A 23,539-nucleotide genomic window follows, 5' to 3' on the forward strand; every position below is an offset into this window, starting at 1 on the left:
CTTAGAGGAAACAGCTAGGTTTAGAAGGACTGGTCCCCAATGCTAAAAATAATTTTTTGCAACAGTCTGGCTACTCACTGGCTCTGCAGGCCTGGGAAATATGTAAGAGAATTAGGAATTATTCTCAATAAAGAATTTTGAGATCAAAGATTAAGAATTTACAATGTACCTAGCCAAACTCTGGACTAATTTGGTGGGGGTGGGGGAGAGAAGGATCTAAATTATCAGTTTTTTTAAAGGAAAACATAGTATCACTATTTTCAAACTATATATTAATTCACAGTGCTTGTTAAAATGTTAGCAAGTAGAGTCCCTATTAGGCTTGTTTACAATGAACAGATAAGGAACATGCTAATTAACAGCATTATTTCGCTACAATGAACTCGGTTCTTAAATCCTTACGGAGTTCTGCTTTAAATGCCCTTCTCATCACCCTCCCTTCCCCCAACACCCATCTCCACCTGTCAAGTCCTACTCATTTTTCAAGGGTTGTCTCAAATGCCACCTTGTCTGTGAAGCTACCTCACTGGAATTAATTACTCCTTCCTATGTGTTCTCATAATATTTTATGTAGAATTTGATTTTCATCTTTGCTTATTCTCTCACTTCTCCCCAAACCAAACTTTTATTGAGTCTTAGTATATGCCACGTTCTGTGCTAGTGACTAGGAATATAGAGATGAACAAAATTCATTTACTGTTCTGGAAGAACTCACAATACAATGAGAGGCATGACATATAAACAACTAAATACAAATCATTATAATAAGTACTGTAACAAAACTATGAGTAAAGTGCTATGGGAACAGAGAAGGAGTAATGAAATCTCTGGAATGGGTTTGGACATATGTGTTTGGGGTTGAGAGGTGGAGGAGATGAGGAATAGTCAGGGAAGCCTTCACTGGCAAAGAATCATTTGAAGTGAATCTTTAAGGAGGGACAGGATTTTCCTCTAGGTGGTGAATGGAGGATTAGGGTTGAGGAGCATCCCAGGAAGCAAGAACAACTGAACATTTACCATTGACTGCCTTGAATTATAGTTATTGGATACATGTCTCTCTTCTGCTAGCCTACATGCTCCTTTAGGTCAGGGACTGGGTTTTAGGCATCTTTGTTTCCCCATTTCTTAGTTTAGTGTCTGGTATGAAGTAGGCATTCAAGAAATATTTGAATGAATGAATAAAGAAAATCAACTTACATTGATTTTGGGCACAATAAGCAATCTATGCAATGACACTCATTGATTATTTGTATACCTTTTCAGAATGATAAATTGGGATGCCATCTTAAAAGGGATGGTACAATTGCTAAACTGATTCACTCTCCAGGACAACTGAATTTATATGTAGAAATTTATTTAGAGTTATAACCAGGGATAGATGCACCCAACTAATAATTCAGTTTGATTTTATTAGCTATAATCTTTTCCCCATATAGGCACAGTCATATATATAAGCAAGCTTGTAAATTTTTACTTTCAAAGAGAAATCCCAGATGATCATCTCTGGCAGCAATCTGGATTTAAGGTCTGTACTAACAAAACATGCTGTGCTAAACATCTGTTACGAATTATCACTTAATGGTGGAAAAGGTAAGTCCTGATTCACTTTTCAGACTAAAAATGCACATCTAACAATTTCTTTAGGTGTTTTATAAAAGTAGTCCTATGTCACTAAAGGAAGAAATTGCTCATTTTCCCATGAGTCCTATACTCACTGGCAGCAGCCAAGAATATTCAGAAGGTAAGTGCCAGTGGTTGTCAAATGGTATTCAAAATACCTCACCCAAGTCTGTAGATCATGTCCTGCTATGCTGGTTCTATTGTTCTGCTTGTGTGGCAACTCCTCAAGACATCGCAAGTTGTAGAGTGGTTGTAAATGAGTGCCCTCTAGGTAAGCTGATTGAAGATATGGCACTTTGGAACAAGAGTTCATTAGCACGAAAAAAATAAAACATTGGAAAGTGAACATCCACTTTAAGCTGGTATCACCCCATAACTATCAAATCACTACTGCCATCTGTTTATTTTTACACTGTTTATGCTTCACTGATTAAGTAGTCAATTACTGTCAAAGTTATTTGATCTTGAAGACAATGCACACACACACACACACACACACACACACACACACACACATTCTGTGATACACCTCATCCTGTAGTGGAGTTAATTATTTCAAATGTTTCCCTTATTTCCTTTGAAACAAGTTCAGTATGTTGGTGCCATCTTGCCAAATATATTTTATTGAGACATAAACTCTTCTTCTCTGACAGTTTACTCCCCTATAATTTTCTTTCTTTTGTTCAGTTTTACATCCATTGGTTTTTATGCTTGCTATAACTTTATTACACAGTATTGTACAAAGTTGAGGAGAGGATTTTTTCAACAAACATCTATTGAAAGTCTCTCAAGAGTAGGAAGTAATCTTGCCTAGTGATCAAGAGCATGGGTTTGGGAGTCAGATGGCTCTGTACCACAGTCTAGCTCTACTACTTAGTAACTGTAATGTGATCATTATTTCGCTCTTTTCTTTTCTCCTCTATTTGACAGCCTGCCTTCCAGCCTTCCTTTCATATTTAGTGTAAGTTCATTGAACATTTTCTATGTGTCATGCATCATTCTAGATATTGAAGACAACATTGTTGTGAGTCAAACTGGCCTCATCCTCGGTCATATGAAGCTAACACCTTAGTGCAGGAGGGAGATATTAAAATACAAATGAATATAAAATAATTATACATTATGATAAGTGCTCTGAATAAAGAACTGGGTTTGATGAGAAAAATGTCAAGCTAAAAAATTAGGAAAATGATAGTATCTACCTTAAAAGTTTGTTGAAGATTAAATTAGATAATGTGGGTGAAGAATTTGGCATGGGTTCTGGGTCATATTAAGCACTTGGTAAGTGGGAATAATAACATGGTAATAGTTAAGATGATAATGAAGAAGTAGTCCTGGCCATGAAGGGCTCAAAGTCTACAGACAGACACAGCATATATATGAATTATTGCACTACATTATACAAATAATGAAACTGAGGCACAGAGAGTTTAAGTAATCAGCTCAATATCACACAGCTAATAAGTGGTAGAACAGGAATACAAACCCAGACAGCTCTGACGCCAATGCCCACAGTCTTATGCATCACACTAAACTCCCTCGCAAAGAGCCCCTTTATTTACAGTGTTCCATTAGCTCATTAAACACATTACTATCCTGTTTACAAGAGACCCACTTCAGACCTAGGGACACATACAGACTGAAAGTGAGGGGATGGAAAAAAATATTCCATGCAAATGGAAATCAAAAGAAAGCTGGAGTAGCACTTCTCATATCAGACAAAACAGACCTTAAAATAAAGACTATTACAAGAGACAAAGAAGGACACTACATAATGATCAAGGGATCAATCCAAGAAGAAGGTATAACAATTGTAAATATTTACGCACCCAACATAGGAGCACCTCAATACATAAGGCTAATGCTAACAGCCATAAAAGGGGAAATCAACAGTGACACAATCATAGCAGGGGACTTTAACACCCCACTTTCACCAATGGACAGATCATCCAAAATGAAAATAAATGAGGAAACACAAGTTTTAAATGACACATTAAACAAGATGGACTTAATTGATATTTATAGGACATTCCATCCAAAAACAACAGAATACACTTTCTCCTCAAGTGCTCATGGAACATTCTCCAGGATAGACCATACCTTGGGTCACAAATCAAGCCTTGGAAAATTTAAGAAAATTGAAATTGTATCAAGTATCTTTTCCAACCACAACGCTATGAGACTAGATATCAATTACAGGAAAAAGTCTGTACAAAATACAAACACATGGAGGCTAAACAATACAGTACTAAATAACAAAGAGATCACTGAAGAATCAAAGAGGAAATAAAAAATACCTAGAAACAAATGACAATGAAAACATGATGACCCAAAACCTATGGATGCAGCAAAAGGAATTCTAACAGGGAAGTTTATAGCAATACAATGCTACCTCAAGAAACAAGAAATATCTCAAATAAACAACCTAACCTTACATCTAAAGCAATTAGAGAAAGAAGAACAAAAAACCGCCAAAGTTAGCAGAAGGAAAGAAATCATAAAGATCAGATCAGAAATAAATGAAACAGAAATGAAGGAAACGATAGCAAAGATCAATAAAACTAAAAGCTGGTTCTTTGAGAAGGTAAACAAAATTGATAAACCATTAGCCAGACTCATCAACAAAAAATGGGAGAAGACTGAAATCAATAGAATTAGAAAGGAAAAAGGAAAAGTAACCACTGACACTGCAGAAATACAAAGGATCATGAGAGATTACTACAAGCAACTCTATGCCAATAAAATGGACAACCTGGAAGAAATGGACACATTCTTAAAAAAGCACAACCTTCCAAGACTGAACCAGGAAGAAAAAGAAAATATAAACAGACCAATGACAAGCACTGAAATTGAGACTGTGATTAAAAATCTTCCAACAAACAAAAGCCCAGGACCAGATGGCTTCACAGGTGAATTCTATCAAACATTTAGAGAAAAGCTAACACCTATCCTTCTCAAACTCTTCCAAAATATAGCAGAGGGAGGAACACTCCCAAACTCATTGTACAAGGCCACCATCACCCTGATACCAAAACCAGACAAAGATGTGACAAAGAAAGAAAACTACAGGCCAATATCACTGATGAACATAGAAGCAAAAATCCTGAACAAAATACTAGGAAACAGAATCCAACAGCACATTAAAAGGATCATACACCATGATCAAGTGGGGTTTATCCCAGGAATGCAAGGATTCTTCAATATACACAAATCAGTCAATGTGATACACCATATTAACAAACTGAAGGATAGAAACCATATGATCATCTAAATAGATGAAGAAAAAGCTTTCAACAAAATTCAACACCCATTTATGATAAAAACCCTCCAGGAGTAGGCATAGAGGGAACTTACCTCAACATAATAAAGGCCATATATGACAAACCCACAGCCAACATCGTTCTCATTGGTGAAAAACTGAAACCATTTCCTCTAAGATCAGGAAAAAGACAAGGTTGTCCACTCTCACCACTATTATTCAACATAGTTTTGGAAGTTGTAGCCACAGCAATCAGAGAAGAAAAATAAATCAAAGGAATCCAAATCGGAAAAGAAGAAGTAAAGCTGTCACTGTTTGCAGGTGACATGATACTATACATAGAGAATCCTAAGGATGCTACCAGAAAACTCCTAGAGCTAATCAATGAATTTGGTAAAGTAGCAGGATACAAAATTAATGCACAGAAATCTCTTGCATTCCTATACACTAATGATGAAAAATCTGAAGGAGAAATTAAGGAAACACTCCCATTTACCATTGCAACAAAAAGAATAAAATACCTAGGAATAAACCTACCTAAGGAGACAAAAGACCTGTATGCAGAAAACTTTAAGACACTGATGAAAGAAATTAGAGATGATACAAACAGATGGAGAGATATACCATGTTCTTGGACTGGAAGAATCAACATTGTGAAAATGACTATACTACCCAAAGCAATCTACAGATTCAATGCAATCCCTATCAAACTACCAATGGCATTTTTCACAGAACTAGAACAAAAAATTTCACAATTTGTATGGAAACACAAAAGACCCTGAATAGCCAAAGCAATCTTGAGAACGAAAAACAGAGCTGGAGGAATCAGGCTCCCTGCCTTTAGACTATACTACAAAGCTACAGTAATCAAGACGGTATGGTACTGGCACAAAAACAGAAACATAGATCAATGGAACAGGATAGAAAGCCCAGGGATAAACCCATGCACATATGGTCACCTTAACTTTGATAAATGAGGCAAGAGTATGCAATGGAGAAAAGACAGCCTCTTCGATAAGTGGTGCTGGGAAAACTGGACAGCGATATGTAAAAGAATGAAATTAGGACACTCCCTAACACTATACACAAAAATAAACTCAAAATGCACCTAAATGTAAGGCCAGACACTATAAACTCTTAGAGGAAAACATAGGCTGAACACTCTATGACATAATTCACAGCAAGATGCTTTTGACCCACCTCCTAGAGAAATGGAAATAAAAACAAAAATAAACAAATGGGACCTAATGAAACTTAAAAGCCTTTGCACAGCAAAGGAAACCATAAACAAGATGAAAAGACAACCCTCAGAATGGGAGAAAATATTTGCAAATGAAGCAACTGACAAAGGATTAATCTCCAAAATTTACAAGCAGCTCATGCAGCTCAATGTCAAAAAAACAAACAACCCAATCCAAAAATGGGCAGAAGACCTAAATAGACATTTCTCCAAAGAAGATATACAGATTGTCAACAAACACATGAAAGAATGCTCAACATCATTAATCATTAGAGAAATGCAAATCAAAACTTCAATGAGATATCATCTCACACCAGTCAGAATGGCCATCATCAAAAAATCTACAAACATTAAATGTTGGGGAGGGTGTGGAGAAAAGGGAACCCTCGTGCACTGTTGGTGGGAATGTAAATTGATACAGCCACTATGGAGAACAACATGGAGGTTCCTTAAAAATCTAAAAATAGAACTACCGTATGACCCAGCAATCCCACTACTGGGCATATACCCTGAGAAAACCATAACTCAAAAAGAGTCATGTACCAAAATGTTCATTGCAGCTCTATTTACAATAGCCAGGACATGGAAGCAACCTAAGTGTCCATCGTCAGATGAATGGATAAAGAAGATGTGGCACATATATACAATGGAATATTACTCAGCCCTAAAAAGAAATGAAATTGAGTTATTTGTAGTGAGGTGGATGGACCTAGAGACTGTCATACAGAGTGAAGTAAGTCAGAAAGAGGAAAACAAATACCGTTTGCTAACACATATATATGGACTCTAAAAAAAAACAAAGGTTCTGAAGAACCTAGGGGCAGCACAGGAATAAAGACGCAGACGTAGAGAATGGACTTGAGGACTTGGGCAGGGGGAAGGGTAAGCTGGGACGAAGTGAGAGAGTGACATGGACATATATATACTACCAAATGTAAAATAGATAGCTAGTGGGAAGCAGATGCATAGCACTGGGAGATCAGCTCAGTGCTTTGTGTCCACCTAGAGGGGTAGGATAGGGAGGGTGGGAGGGAGATGCAAGAGGGAGGAGATATGGGGATGTATGTATATGTATAACTGATTCACTTTGTTATACAGCAGAAGCTAACACACCATTGTAAAGCAATTATACTCCAATAAAGATGTTTAAAATCAAAACAAAACAAAACAGAAAAAAACATTACTATTGCAGCTCTTACTACATTATATTTTTATCACCTTTTTCTGTGGTTGTCTCTCCTCCTAGACTTTGCAGTCTCTTAACTCCTCTTTGTTATTCCTAGTGCGTAGAAACTTTGTCTGACATAGAGATGTTCAGCAAACAATTTTAAACAAATTAATAAGGAAATCTATGAGTATATATAAGCGAGTCTTGCACAGACATTGTTCTTCCCAGAAGCAGATGCCAAGCCATTTAGAATGGGATACTATTCTGTTGTTGTATTAAGATAAAATATATTTTAGTGCATTTCTTTTTTTTTTAATTAATTGATTAATTAATTCTTAATTTTTGGCTGTGTTGTGTCTTCGTTTCTGTGCGAGGGCTTTCTCTAGTTGTGGCGAGCGGGGGCCACTCTTCATCGCGGTGTGCGGGCCTCTCAGTGTCGTGGCCTCTCTTGTTGTGGAGCACAGGCTCCAGACGTGAAGGCTCAGTAGTTGTGGCTCATGGGCCTAGTTGCTCCGTGGCATGTGGGATCTTCCCAGACCAGGGCTCGAACCCGTGTCCCCTGTATTGGCAGGCAGATTCTCAACCACTGCGCCACCAGGGAAGCCCAGTGCGTTTCTTTTGAATAGTTTAAATGGAGAGAGAGACAGAAGAAGATAACATGGTGATAATTTGGGGTATTATAATCTGAACATGCTGATAATATAAGAGAACCATGATTACGGAAATACTAACTTTAAGAAAGATAAGTCTGGAGATGGGGAGATAATTTTCATCACAGAAAAATTCCTTATAGGTAAGAAGGAAACGACTGGAATTACTTTGAGAATGTAAGGTTATTAAATTTACTAAAATAAATGTGCATATAGCAGCTATATTTGTTAGCACCTTGAGGGCAGGGGATATAAACCTCATTTACTTTTGTGTATTCTACAGTGACTAGCTCAAAGTATGTGCCAATAAGTTGGCTTTTAAATAAGTGAACTCTGTAAGAACTCAGTAATTGTACAAAGTGGGGCTTACCTGCAATGCCTATTTCATAGACCCATAGCCATTTAAAAATTCTTGGCATTGTGTGGTCCTGAACCGTGGATTTAGCTCTCTAGTCATTTCTGCAGAAGGAAAATAGTGGTTCAAACCTGGGTGAGACATCAGAACTCTGGAACGTACTAGGACTTAGATAAATGGTGAATGATAGTATTAATGATAGTAATTATAACAAGACTAATAATAGTTAACACTTCTTTAATTCTTATTATGTGCCAGGCATTCTCCTAGACACTTTATGTACATCAATTAAAAACTCATAACCCGGGGCTTCCCTGGTGGCGCAGTGGTTGAGAATCTGCCTGCCAATGCAGGGGACACGGGTTCGAGCCCTGGTCTGGGAAGATCCCACATGCCACGGAGCAACTGGGCCCGTGAGCCACAATTACTGAGCCTGCGCGTCTGGAGCCTGTGCTCCGCAACAAGAGAGGCCGCGATGGTGAGAGGCCCGCGCACCGTGATGAAGAGTGGCCCCCGCTTGCCGCAACTAGAGAAAGCCCTCGCACAGAAACGAAGACTCAACACAGTCATAAATAAATAAATAAATAAATAAAAGAACGTGAATTTCTTTAAAAAAAAAAAAAACTCATAACCCTGTGAAGTAGGACCTCTCATTATCCTCATTTTACTGATGAGGTAGCAGGAACAGAGAGGTTAAGCAACCTGTCCATGGTCATACATTAGCGTGCGGTGGAGCTGGGTTTCAAACCCAGGCAGTCTGGCTCCACAGTTCATGCTCTTAAGCACTATGCTATACAAAACTAAAGGAGTCAGAAGGTTATAGAATATTTGAGCTGGGGGGGCTATAGAGCTCATCATCACAGATGGGTGCTCCCCATGTCCTGTATTGTAGTGGTTCTTAATGGGGGCTGAGTTTACCTTCCCGCCCAGGGACGTTTGGTAATATTTGAAAACACCTTTGGTTGTCACAACTGGGAGTGGGGAGGTGCTACTGACATCTACTGGATAGACTTCAGGGATACTGCTAAACACCCTACAACGTACAGGACAACCCCCCACCCCCAAACAATTATCTGACCCCAAATGTCAATAGTGCCAAGTTTAAGAAACCCAGCTCTACTGTAGCAATTTTCATATGTTCTTACTGGAGGGTGCCTTATACTCCTGGTTTCTTTACACTTCTTTCCTGTCCAGCACATGTGCAGCCAATCCCAACTTCTGCAGCTTATGCCCTACACCCTTACGCCACTGTGCTAAGACTAATCTGATCACACCCTTCCCATCCTCAACCAGGAATCTATTAACATTTTTAGCAAGGTTAATTTTATGCTTCACGCCAAAGAAATTATCCTTATGGTGAGGAATCCAGTTGCTGTGGAAGGCTGATGGGGTACTGTTTTGAGAGTGGTCCTGGAAATAGCACTAGGAACACCATGACAAAGGAAAAGAGAGGAGTGTAGAAAATGCTTGTGTGGAACACAGAAGAAAACCCCATCTCCAGCATATCACACAGGACCTTGCATACAGTAGACATACAAGAAGTATATGTTGTGGAAGATTATGGCACAAGGCCAGGATGGGGTGTCCTAGAACTCAGTAACATTGTATTTTCTGTTCTCTGGCTAAGGGAAAGGAAACAGCAGGATAACTCATGTTTTGGGTCTATGTTAAGCCTAGGGCTCAAGGGTTTATCTTCTGTTTGGTATTTATTGCTCAGGAAGTAATATTGTGCGTTGTAAGTGTTATTATTTTGAATCCCTCTTCATTTTCTTTGAGAATTAACAATCCATCATTGTTTGTGAGCAAGGCACTGCCCCTGGGCATCTCTCTCTCTGATCACAGACGTCACCAGCAGTGACGCCACAGTTTGCATCATGGCTATGCAGGGTGAGAGAATTGACGGGGGCTTTAAGACAAGGCTCCCAGGAGGCTTGAGAGAGATGACGCTATCAGGCAAGCAAGGGCTTTATCTCCTTATGAGTGTTACCAAGGATGGATCAAAGAGCCACTCAAGGGGATCAGGATGCCATAATATATTCTTCCTTGGGGAGGGGGAGGGAAGGAGAGGGAAAAGAAAAAATAAAAGGGAAAGGGAAAGGTTTTTATGCTAGCCCATATAGTAGGTAATTATTCTCACATGAGCTGTGAGTGTGGTGGGGTTGGGGGTGTGAAAAAGTAGCTTGATCCTCAAGGTATGCAGATGAGAACCTCAGGTTAGAGGGTGCTTTCACAAACTAACCCTCATGCTGGAAGACTCACTGTTCTAGTCTATAAGCTAAGGGGTCTTGGAGAGAGCCACCTCCATATTGGAGCAGTTATAAGAATGTTCAAGGTTTTAAACTAGGTGTATAAGATGCCAGGGCACCAGGCCAGCCCTCCAGATGGCAGTTGCAGTGGGGGTGTAGTGAGGAAGAAGAAGGCCAAAAGTTTTGGCATACATCTCTTCAAGGAACTCACAGCATATACCCTACATTTATGAAGGGAACAGGGTATAGCGGGAGGAGTACAGACCTTGGGGCCAGACAGATCTCAGATTAAGTCTTGGCTCTATTATTTACAAGCTGTGTGATTTTAGGCAAGTTTTGAAAACTCTTTAGCACGTTTATTCACCTGCAGTTAGAGATAATGATACCTATCTTTCATGTACTAAGCTAATGATAATAATGTTGATCCCTAATATTGATTAAATGCTTATTATGTGCCAAACACTGTTTCAAGGCTTTATATTATTATTTAATCTAATCCACATAACAACCCTATGAGATAGGTAAGATTTATCATTAGACCCAATTTACAGATAAAGAAAATGGAACACAAAGAAGTTAGGAAGTTGCCCAGGGTCACAGGTGGAGTTGATGCTGGAGGTGAAATTCAGATTCAGGCAGTATGGCTCCAGGGCCCACACTTTTAGCCACTGAGCTATATCCTGTCACTACAGTATAAAGAACACAGAACCTGAGACACAGAGCATGTACTCAGTCATGATTTAACCCCACTTCCTTTATCTTTCCCTTCCTTTTTTTTTCTGTTTAAGAAAGAAACCATTCAGCTGCCATGTGAGGGTCTCTCCTCCCACTTCCCTAAGCTGGAGCCAGGGGCCTCCTTTGTTATTTCAGGATGGGCTGGCACCAGTGAGTTGAGGAACCTCAGAGATAGTGCTTGTCACTTCAAGGTTATTAGCTGAATGTGAGCCAGGAGAATAGGTTGAAGTCAGATGTAGGGGTCCTGGAAAACCAGCAGGCTCCACCATGGGAACCTTGGAGGGCTTCCTCAGTCAGTAAGAGCAGTGGCTAGCTGTACTAGAGAGTCTCTCTTGGGCTTTTCCACACTAAGGTCCATAATTTCTCACTCCTGGTTTCTTGTGCTTCTGAGATACCAGTGAACTCATATTACTCTGGTCTAGGGTGAATGGCTGACTGTGGCCATTAGTCTTAGTCTTTAGGATTGCATCATCACATTCATTCCATATTTCCTCACCTAACATTTAGATAAAGAACACCAGGGATTTCCCTGGTGGTCCAGTGGGTAAGACTCCATGCTCCCAATGCAGGGGGCCCAGGTTCAATCCCTGGTCGGGGAACTAGATCCTGCATGCATGCCGCAACTGAGAAGTCCACATACCACAACTGAGAAGTCCACAAGCCGCAACTAAGAGTCCACATGCTGCAACTAAGAAGCCCACGTGCCGCAACTAAGAGTCCGCATGCCACAACTAAGAAGCCCGCATGCTGCAACTAAGAGTCCGCATGCTGCAACTAAGAGTCCGCATGCCACAACTAAGAAGCCCACATTCTGCAATGAAGTCTGCATGCCGCAACTAAGAAACCTGCATGCTGCAACTGAGTCTGCATGCCTCAACTAAGAGTCCACATGCTGCAACTAAGAGTCTGCGTGCCACAACTAAGAAGCCCGCGTGCTGCAACTAAGAAGCCTGTGTGCCACAACTAAGAAGCCCACGTGCTGCAACTAAGAAACCTGCATGCTGCAACTAAGAGTCCACATGCCCCAACTAAAGATCCCGCATGCCGCAATGAAGATCCTGTGTGCCGCAACTAAGACCCAGTGCAGCCAAAATAAATAAATAAATAAATTAATTAATATTTTTAAAAAGCACCAAAAGAATAATTGGGCCACAAAAAATACTACCATATATCAGCTACTTTAACATCTCCACTAATTGCCTGTTAAGCCTCACATTTCTTTTCCTGGTTTTGAAACAGACACATTAATATTACTGTCAGGTCCCAAATATTGTAGGTACTGGTTTTCAACTATAAATCTTAATATTTAACAAATCAACTAATTGCATTTCAGGTAATGAGCATGCTCTTTAGGTTAATGGCATGGTCGGTGGTGGAGGGGGGAATGGAGAAAGAACAAAATAGAAGCATAAACTCTGAAAGTTCCCAAAGCTCTGTGGTCAATGCTTTTCTGAGGTAAGTTGCATAAGAGATGATTTGGCAACCCTGCTGCTATGCTGTTGGAAGTCTGGCAAGATCTCTTGGAGGAACAAAAAATAAACAGCCCTGGGGTTAATCTACAAGCCGTTTTGCTTTAGCCCTTGTTGCTGAAAATCTTTCCAACATGTTTCAGTCCACTTCCTTGCCATAGGAGATAGAGTACAACAAAGATAAATATAGCATGGGCTAAATTTGGAACTAGGAGGGCTGAGTTTGAACTCTGGCTCCACTATTTACTCGCAGTGCAGCAATCACTTACACCCGTGTTTGTCCAAGTGCATTCCAACCATGTGCATCAGAATCACCTGCAGCGCTTGCTAAATAGCCAAGTTCCAGGGTCCCTGGCTGAGGTTTTCATCTGGGTGGCGCTGGGGAATCTGCCTGTTGAACAAGCACCCTAGATAACTCTTATGCCCACTACAAATTTGAGAAACACAGAGTTTGTTTTCTCATCTATAAATAAGAATGGTACCACCCCTTTCCCAGGGTTGTGGTAAAAACAACACAGGTGGTCAATATGTGCTAGGCGTACCTGAATCTTTGAGTGAGGTTATGGCAGGGCTTCAGGATACATTCTGAATATTAATTTAACAAACATGTTAAATCCACGCAGCATTTGATGGTACCAAGGTGAAAAATCCATGTTTCCCTGCCCTTTGAAGCGTTCATAGACTAATGGGAGAGACAAACGCGAAAACAAAATTATTGTTTGATAATGGCTAAACAGATATGAAGAAAGGGGAGGTAGCCACTTTGCTAGGATGAGAGGTGGTGGTGGAGGAGGGAGGGGAGCATAGAGGAAGTGATGTTAAGCTGGAGAAGGTTATTTTAAAGTGAGTTTTGAAATATAAGTCAATTATGGTACTGTGGATATCTTAAAAGTGTAGGAGATAAGGTTGTATTTGTGCTAAGTCTAAAACCTAGAATAGAAATTGTTCTTATTTGGGGGGATGGGCATGAGTGGAGAATATTTTCCATATCAGTTTACTTATTATTCCTCGCTCCTAAAAGTAGAATGTTAAAAAACTGGAGTCATTTTGTGTTCTCCAGTTCGTTGGACTCTGAGAGGATGGGTATTAGCCTATGTTGTTGACTTGCTTTGCAAGTCACTGGCTGCAAGGCCATGGTCTAAGTCGGGGGGGAGGGTAGGACACTGGCCATGACCACTATAAGCAAGTCAAGTGTTAAATCCTACTGACAGTGGGAACTTTGGCTTGAGAACTAGCTGCCTCAGCAGAGTCATCCTCAGATCCTAAGGGCAATGCTATATATATACATACAGCCGCAGGAGGCAGTGACTAATGGCTCTGCTTTGGGCCAGCAGCCCTGGCCCCTTTCTAGCTTCTTCACCTCTACAGGCAGCCTAACTTGAATTTTCAAACTCCACCTCAATTTGACAAATAATCAGAAAACAATAGACTTTACTATACAGAACTTCACACCGTCCCCACTACCCTTCATGTTTCAGAATGATTGAGGTTTTTTTGAAAACTGCAACACACTCCCAACAACCCCCATCATGCCTTTGGCCAGACTGAGAATAACAAACTCTCAACCCTTAATGCTGTGTGACCTTGAATGAAGAAAAAATGGGGTTGTAACAGTAGTTAGGATCATACTCTTTGGATTAGATCCAAGTTCTAATCTTGGCCCGCAACTTATTAGCTGTGTGATGTTAAGAAAGTGACTTAATGTCTCTGTTCTTCATTTTCCACGTCTGAAAAATGAGGATAATATCAAGTACCTATCTCATTGGGTTGTGGTAAGGATTAAAGGAGAAAATACGTGAAAAAAAAGACCCACTGCAATGCCTAGCTTAATAAGTAGAATACTAGTAATTATTATTAATATATTAACCATAGTGGGCATTACCTCTGATACCTTATGGAAAACAGGGGCCATCGTGGGTGAGGAGAGAGGGGAGTGTTATGATTACTTCAGGTGAGAAGGGCAGGAAAGTACCAGTATAGGAACCAGCCATTAATAACAGTGGGGGATATATTTAAACAAAAAAGAATAAGATGGCTTCTCTTTAACCAATTCTTTACCAAGAGCACTGCTAGAAAAAACAGCAGGACTAATTTATATGCCTCTCATCTGATTGATGCATTTTCTAAAAGTGGTACTGGTAATAAAATCCTCAAAAGATTTTCTGGTGTTACCTTCCTCCCCCACTGTATATACATACCACAAACCCATCAGACCTGTGGCCAAAACCCACTTGCTTTTTTCTCCAAAAGCATGGATGGCATTGCATCCAGGCTCTATTTTGTGATCACCCCATCTGTGGTGAAGGAAAACCAGAATAACTTAGTATTACGTCTCGATTATCCATGACCAGGATGGGAGGCAATGTGGTAGGCAGGAGAAGAGGTTGCTCTTCATGGCAAGCTTTCTAGTAAGACAAAGGGAGGTTAGAAAGGGAGGTCATGGTTGTGACCTCTGTGACAGCTGAGCAGGGGACACCCACTGTATGTGTCAGCCTACTCCAGGAATAATCCATATGCAAGTGATTTGGTCAACAGCTTGTGATTCTGGAACAGTATTAACAATAGTGCCTTTCCTGGAATCTATCTTATATATGATGTATTTTTCCCCATTTAATTCAATAGTTCTCCTGAATATTTTAATACAGCAATAGTAGTCCGAATAGCAAACACATGTGAGTTATTGACTTTCTTTCCTTTTATCCATTTCTGCTGTAACTTAAATTTTCTTCCTGAGTGAATCTCCAGGCCACTAGTGACATCACCTTTAATCCATTTGTGTTTTTTTTTAATTGGCATTAACATGGAGGAGACATAAGAGGTTAAAAAATAAAAGACGTCTACATTGGTGATGATCTCCAGAGCAAACCTTACAGGGATTGGTAGAGCAAATTTGATTTGAAAATGATTACAAAGGGTGAATTCCCTGTAAATAATGAATTGGAAACAAAATCAGGCTGAGAGTATTTGCTTATCCACTTATTTCCACATGGAAGAAAAGCCATAATTCCTGTCAGCCTGTGCTTACAGCATGCCCAGACTAGCCAGAGAGAAACCAACCAGTGATGAAAATAAATACACAAGCCCACTCGTTGACTGCATTCTCTGTCAGGTCCAACACCAAGGAAAGCCTAAAGATAATATGTCTTTGAGTAACAACCCATAAATCCACAGTTACAGTTCAAGCTCTTAACTTCAAATTCCCAAATGACCATGCCACTGTTCTTTCCTCTTCCAGAAGCTAGAAGTTCACTGTCAAAAAGGAGGGGATGAGAAGGGAGGGGCAAGGCAGCTGAAATGCTCAACGACCCTAGCAAAATTCTGGGAAAGCATGCCCTCCTCACAAATCACAACTTCTTGAGAAGCTGACTGGTATGTCGCTGGAAGACACTGTCAGAGCAAGCTGGCTAAGGATTTTATCAAAGTGCACCTAGCTTTCAAGAGCAGTGTTCCTTAAAAATGTAAAGTTGATTTCTGTATATCAAATCCTATTTTTCCACTGACTCACACTTTCTTCTATTTTTTAAAAATTAAATATTGAGTAGGTACAAAGAGGAATGTATGAGACAAGTGTGAAGTATAAAAAACTATGGTGCAATGAAAATTGTATATCTGACATGCAGTTGAAGAAAAAGAATATAACTATTACCTTTAAAGGCCACCGTGTGCTCCTCCCGTAATTCCTTCCATCTCCCCTCGGAGATAACCACTATTCTGAATTTTGTGTTAATTATTCCTTGCTTATCTTTATAGTAGTACTATGTATAATGACTCTGTCTCTTCAGAAATGTTTTATCTGAATTTCGGAAGGATTCTTCAGTTGCCAGGAGCTTTAATTTGTGGTGTTCTCCTTCATATCCCTTCCCTCTCCCTGGCTTCCCCTACCCACCTCCATCTAGCCCAGTAGTTGGTAATCTATGAACAAACATGAGTGTCAAAGGTATCATTTAGTAGTGAACCCAGGCGGAAAGTCAGTAATTCTTTTGTAACAAGGCTACTTTCCTTTTGTTTTTCAAGCAAATCCCTGCATGGGTCTTAATTTGTTTACCCAGAGATCTGGGGACATGGCGGTGGCACTGGGCTAGCGAGCAGGGTGACAGGGCTGTGTGTATTGCCTACCAGGGGTACCTCAGGGTTTTGGAGTCAGAAGGCTATGTTATTTGCCAGCTATGTGACTTCGGGCAAGTCACTTAATGTTTCTGAGCCTTGGTTCCCTCATCTCAAAAACACAGACAGCAATAATACTGATCTTACAGGGTTGGTGAGATGGTTAAACAAGAGATATTTATTGTAAAAGTATTTTGAAAGGTATAGGATACTCTATAAATGTTAGCTGTTAATGTTGCTGTGGCTCTGCTGCTGTTGTTGACGCTATGATATCAGTGCTGTTAAAGTCAAGGTAAAGGACTAGATGGTTATGAATTTCTAAAGTCTGGAGCAAATCCACAGATTTATCCTTGCCAGCTGTCTGGCAAAGCTGGCACAACACAGACAAAATTAAAATTTCTTTTCCAACTCTGTATTACTGGTCTATGTGGAAACTTTCCACCTTTGAACATCTTCCTCAAATCCCACTGAACCTGCCCAATCTGCATGTGTGAGAGTTGTGTTTGCTCTGGCCTACGTCAGTGCTGAAGCCTAGGGCAGAAAGTAGTCACACATTTCAGGCATCTAACATTTTCTCTTCCTGGTTATTTCTCTTAGGACGGTGCAGGCTGGTGACTCAGCCGTGTGTACAAGATGTGCTCATCACCTGATCAGTTTGCGCCTGAGGAGCCTTCTGAAGGCCCTGACTTTTGCCTGTGTGATATTAACATAACCATTTGCATGTCATTTCCATTTTGTTTTTAAAAGGGTCTCTCCTTGAAGATCTACAAGAATGAGAGTAAGCAGTGGAAAGCCACGTTTCCATTCTACAAACGATATAATCAAATCTGTAAATGGGCAAAAATACACACGAGACGCTCCATAAAACTGTTGGCAATTATTTCAGTGAACAGACGCAAGTTGTGCACAATTCCCCACAGCTGCCGCAGGTGTTGAAGGAAGAGATTCAAACAACAGAGGGGAAATATCGATCATCTTTTTGAATATGGTGCTAGGCTACCTGCTTGGGTGCCCAGGAGGGGGTGAGGGAGGAAGAGTGCTGGTAATGTTCCCACACATGTTTCCCAGCCTTGAGGCTGGACAGCCACATACCCATCTGCTGCTAAGAAAAAAAAAAGACAGAGCTTAAACGCATGGGACAGGCTGTTTGACCTCTGAGGTTGCAAGGCTCTTGGCCTCCGCCTAACAGCTGACGCCTGGAATAAGCAGGCCAGCCCCTCATGGCCTCTGCAGGGGCTAGCACGAGGGCTCCAGCTGAGGGGTGGCTGCAGCTATGGCAACAAATGCCCAGGAATGAGTTAACACCAGCCAAAGGGGTTAATGGGAGAGGCAAGGGCTTTTATACAAATGTGTTGGGGAAAGAAATGCGATACAGTGGGAATGAGGCCCATTAATAAAGCTGAGTGATAAAATCCACCACCATTCTTAAATTGGACTTGCCTACTTAAACTGCTTTTCCAAATCAGTCTCCTGTATTCTAGCTGTTCAATGAGACACTAAGCTTATTTAAAGAATAAAAACAATACCATAATATGCAGTGTAAAAGGAGAAAATAGGATAGGCAAACAAAGGAAGAAAGGAAAACAAGAAATGTGTACAACTATGTTCTGAATATGTTCAAACAGCTTGTTATTACTAACAATCACCACCTGACAATAAATTACCCCCCTACATGTGGATTACAAGCTGCATTATTATGATGCATTAGAATCAATCTGAGTACTAACGATAATGGGTGGTTGGGTGGCTAAACATGGCCCCCAATTACTGCTGAGTGCCCTCTCTTTCTGTGGCTACAAAACAACTGCCATCAATATTCTCTCATAGAGAATGTTTTCTTATCAGCATTATGTCCTCAAAACATCCCTGGAAGGCAGGTCGATATTGATGGGCTTTTTTGAAGAAAACAGGGAGGCATGGAGAGGTTAAGTGAAAATTAGCAGAGGCAGTACGACCATCCCACAAAGAATTTGGGTTAGAAAGAGAACCAAGGTACAGAGGCAAAGGGCTTTGGGCTGCTCCTTTGATGACAGCAGTGCCTACTGAATGCGGTAGATCAGAGTTTTCAGCCACTCTCTCAGCTACAGTGAGAAGCGTAGATTCCTTAAGCCACTACAATTGGAATATCTGATTGTAGCTCAAAGCACAGAACCACAGAGTACATTTTTACTTCTGGCAGAGTACAATACAACCTCAGAGTAAAATTTCATTTCTGAGAAGAAAAAAAGAGTACACTGGAATCCAGAAACAGTATAGTCCATTTGAATACTATTTCCTAGTTTGATGAATGAAAAAATGGTACTTATTGAGCCCCTATTATGTTTTTGTTAGACTGAGAGGGACACGAGAGAAACAAAAGACAGTTACTTCCCTCAGAGAATTTATAATCTACTTGGGGATAGAGGTTGGCAAATTCACACACAAAATGAAGACCAAACAAGACTCCATAGGAGGCCTGAGTATAAAGTGACAATCCTGTTTGTCCTACTGGTTAGAGGAAAAGAGTGAGAAAATCTTAAAGGTGGGATGTTGGTAAGTTCCTCCATGAAAGATACCAGGAGAACTTAACCTGACAAGTATATTAGACATTTCCATCAGCAGTGAATGCACTCACAAAAGGGGTACACAAAGGAGGTGAACAGGAGAGTGCATGAGGTACATGAGAAGGACAGATGAGGTTACAGGGAACCAGGACAGAAGTGTCTGCCATTATTTGAATATGATCATGTCATTTTGGAACCAAACTCCACTGATGATAGGGCCTGCTTCCCTGGAGACAGCACTTCTTAGGCAAGCACATCTGGTTGGCGTGTCCCTATATATAGCTAAGAGCTATAGGGCAGGTAATTCAAGAGGGAGTGCTCTAGTGAGCACATGGAAGGCAGACAGTCTGTTGTGGGCTGAAGAGAGGCCCACATGTTTTAGCTATTAGACATAAAAACTGGCCAAGCTGTCATTCTGTTTCAGAAATTAAGGTGTTTGACTTATGTGCCTGTCCAGATGGAATGTTAGCCCCCTCATAGGGTATCTGCAAGGAGGGATTGAATTTTCCTGAAAAAAACCATTTTGGATCTGTTTTAGTGACTTAGCTGGTGTTCAGTATTCCAGATGATGCCTTCCTGAGTCACTTCACTTTCTGCTTTCCTCTGCTCCACAGCCTCAGGCTATACATCTCACCTGGCCTTGTCTTGCAAACACAACTGGCTATAGGAGACTTGGGCAGAGGATGAGGATTACTCAGAAAAAACAAAAAAAAACCCAACCACTGAACACACACGTCCTGCACACAGTGGGTCAGCAGTATGACTGTCACAGGTGAAAGCTGAACGTTGTAAGGAACAAAAGGCTACAGACCTTCCCTAGGTCTACTTGTAAATTTCTCATTGAGAAGAATTAAATTCAGAATTGCAATCTGACTATATCTCCCTCTATTCTCTGGAATAGAAAATTGACTATTGCTGTCTCTTCTAAGGAAATTTGAAAGAGACCACAATTATGCCCAAAGGAACTGTCATGATTATAAGAAGTTTGTGACCCCAGCCCCTATAGCCTCAAGGTACTGTAGCTCTGACAATAGCCTGGATGTGACCTGATAGCCTCAGATACCATCTTTGGATTTTTCCAGGAATATAAATGGCAAGTTATTATTACATGAATGTTACTTGTAGAACTTGAACTGATGAGTATATTAGACACATACATCAGGAGTGCATGAACTCACAACAGGCTTGGCCAAGAGAGAACCCGTGGTAAATTAGGAAGACAGATGAAGGTTAAAGGGAACCAGGATAGAGGTATCTGCCATTATCTGAATACGATTATGTCTTTTTTTGAACCAAACTCCACTGATAGGTCCTGCTTCCCTAGGGGCAGCACTTCTCAGGCAAGCAAGTTTAGAAATCATTTGGGGAGAAATATTCCTTTCCTCTGACATGAGCAGCTAGGTGGAAAAGATGAGTAGACATTTGCTTTGGGAGCAAGAGGTGCTGAGCTTAATGCCTATCATCTCCTAGAGATGATGATGATTATGTATTGTATAGATACATAAAATCACTGCAGCTGCTTGCTTTTTCCAGGGGGTCAAGGTACACAGTCTTTATCTCCAAATGTCTGGTTTTCAATCTGGCTATATCTTGAAATCTGTTTTGAATACAGCTCAGACAGGAAGGTTTTGGTCAAGCATGCAGTGACTAACCTTCAAGCACAACAGAACACCAGGAGAGCAGCGTGACCTTTGCAATAAAATTAATTTGATGCTTACAATCTAACCTAGAGTCCATAGCCTTTATTCATATGACAGAGTCACAAGACAATTTAGCAGGGATTATTAAAGTCCACTTAAGCTCATCAGAGGGGAGAATTGAGGTTGATGTACTTCAGGATGCCAGTGAATTGGCCAAAACATGTGGGAAAGGAAAGGAATATAGACTTCTAGGCATAAAGTAAAAGAGGCTACACTTAGTGCACAGTAGGTACTCAGTGAGAATTGATTCAGTGAATGAGGCAAGAGTAAGACAAATGTGATGTCTGACATCTAGGGAGCCCCTTCCCTACCACCCACTGATGCAACTTCAATCCCTATGAACTTCTCACATAGGGAAGCCATTTGGCAAGTGTCAGAGACCCCAGCGTGAGGCTGGAAGGTGAGTGGGTTAATGATGGTACGAGACATATCAGCCTGCATTCCCCTTCCCATTCCAGCTGGTGGTAGGAAGTCTGGAGCAGAAGATTGCTAACCAGAAATGAAGAAAGCCAAATGGATACCAACAAATTAAGAAGGATGCATCGTCTCCGAGATGGCTAAGAGAACCTCACACAGGAGAATTCAATTGGGTTTCCAGAAAGTCTCTGCGACAGTAGTACCAACTCCAGCATTACCTAGGAGGAGTAAGTGTTCCAGTCACTGCACTTTAAACAAGTGCGTTATACACAAAGGCCTGACTGTTTGCAGTGGGAAATCCTGGTTGGTTTTATTTAGGCAATATAATAATGTAACTTTCTGAATCTGATGCTCTTTATTTGAACATTCATTATAATGATTCATCTCTGCTCTTCTTTCTTTACCAATGATATTTGCATTCTATTAGCAAATATAATTTCATAGAGGATGATAAGGGAATCAAAATTATCCAATTTGTTTCCATCATAGGAGCAGAAGGAATCCTTCAATGGTCTGTTTTGCATCATTGTACTGATTTCAATAAGCTTTTCTTTGGTAATCAGGGTTTGTAGCATTAAATATTACTCATCATTGTAGAGTCAGTACTAATTTACTATCACAGAGTCTGGTTTTGTCTAAGTGAACCCCCTCTTATTTTTTCTCATACGAACTGAACATTTTCCAGTCTGGGGGTTCCCTTGTATAACAGAAAGTATGCTGACATTGTATTCAATACGTATCTAAGAGACACTCAGCGCTAGTCTGATTCTCTAAATGGCCATCAGTATTTTACCTTGTATGAATAATTAACTGGTAACCTGCGATATTTCCTCTGCTGGGTTGTAAGAACTTTGAGGGTAGGGATGGTACCTTATATACTGTTAACTATGCTCTGGGATATGGCATAGTGAATGAACAAACAGCCGAGTTTGATCTCCTTCAATTTGCTGACAGCACTGTAATACCTGACACTAATTGTGGCTCACACTATTTACTGGTTATTTTTTTAAGCAAAAATGCTTTCCCCAAATTTTATACAAATTTTCCCCAAGTTAATCTTGCTAATATTTTCCCTATTAATTTCTTCTTTCACTAACTGAAGCTAGCCTACATAAGAGCAGAACAGAAACTCTACTAGGGGTTCTCTGGTTAGCTGGTTGGTTCTGTCTACAGAAGTGATCTGAAGTCATGGGAATAAGATCAGGGGAACTAGGAATGATATTCAAAATATTCAAACACCAGTATGGCATGAGCAACCAAACAGAATCTTACCACTGGAGTAGGGCCCAGGAAATCCCCTTGTTGTGCCAGAGGTCGATCCATTATTGCTAGACTGTGGGAAGTCTGGAGGATACCAGGAGGATCAGGATGGCCTGGGTGACAGGCAGTCACTTAGGGGGGATCTGGACAGTGATTATTTATTGGCAGGAATGGCTGGTTATCACTTATGGGGCACCTGGCAGTACCTATTTACCAACTGGAAGAGAAGTTTTCCAATATTTTAAAACTGGTATGACCATCCAGGGCACACTGGCTGAATATCAGCCTGGAGGTTGTGGACCTATCTTCACCTGGGCATGCAGCATAATAAGCAGATAATCCTACCCACAGCTGCAGTCTCCTTAAGTAATCTGTCTTAATGTTCAAGAAAACCATTGTGATCAAAGTTATTACTTATATTAAACCCCAATGCAAAAAAAACCCCTTTTCAACAGAAATATTAATCTATCTCCTCTTACTCTGTTTTCCCAGGGGATGATCTTCTAATCACTTTTAATCTGTTAAACGTGCTCTTTTTTTCCTGTAAAGAGATTTTTAAAAATGCCTCTCAGTGATGTTTTGAGCCTAAAAAGAAAAAAATCCCAACATGTATAGTTTTTCCACTCCATGCAATGGAAGGTGAGTCAGGTAGGGGTAGCTGGGAAGCAGAGACATACAGTGGGAGACTGGGTAGCTGTGCTTGAGTAGAGAAAGCAAAATTAAAAAAAAAATGGCAGAGGCTGGACAACAGGGAGTTCTTTGTTCAAACCATT

General features: G+C 40.4%; 1 protein-coding gene across 14 annotated transcripts in view; it reads right to left on the bottom strand.

Moving 5' to 3' along the window:
- Positions 1-23,539, bottom strand: part of ENOX2 (ecto-NOX disulfide-thiol exchanger 2) — a 270,889-nt gene that overhangs the window by 67,580 nt on the left and 179,770 nt on the right. For 2 of the 14 annotated variants that reach the window (XM_082445317.1, XM_082445316.1), the window contains exon 1: positions 8,308-8,371. The exons of 10 other annotated variants lie outside the window; for them this stretch is intronic. In XM_082445317.1, the coding sequence (XP_082301443.1) occupies positions 8,308-8,356 (49 nt within the window). In that variant the 5' untranslated portion in view covers positions 8,357-8,371. Of the gene's footprint in view, positions 1-1,783; positions 1,915-8,307; positions 8,372-13,284; positions 13,425-23,539 lie in introns of those variants that run through there. 2 more of the 14 variants (XM_082445320.1, XM_082445321.1) reach the window with 2 other exon arrangements.

The sequence above is a fragment of the Balaenoptera physalus genome (assembly GCF_965194825.1).
Source record: "Balaenoptera physalus genome assembly, chromosome: X".
NCBI classification, from domain to species: Eukaryota; Metazoa; Chordata; class Mammalia; order Artiodactyla; family Balaenopteridae; genus Balaenoptera; species Balaenoptera physalus.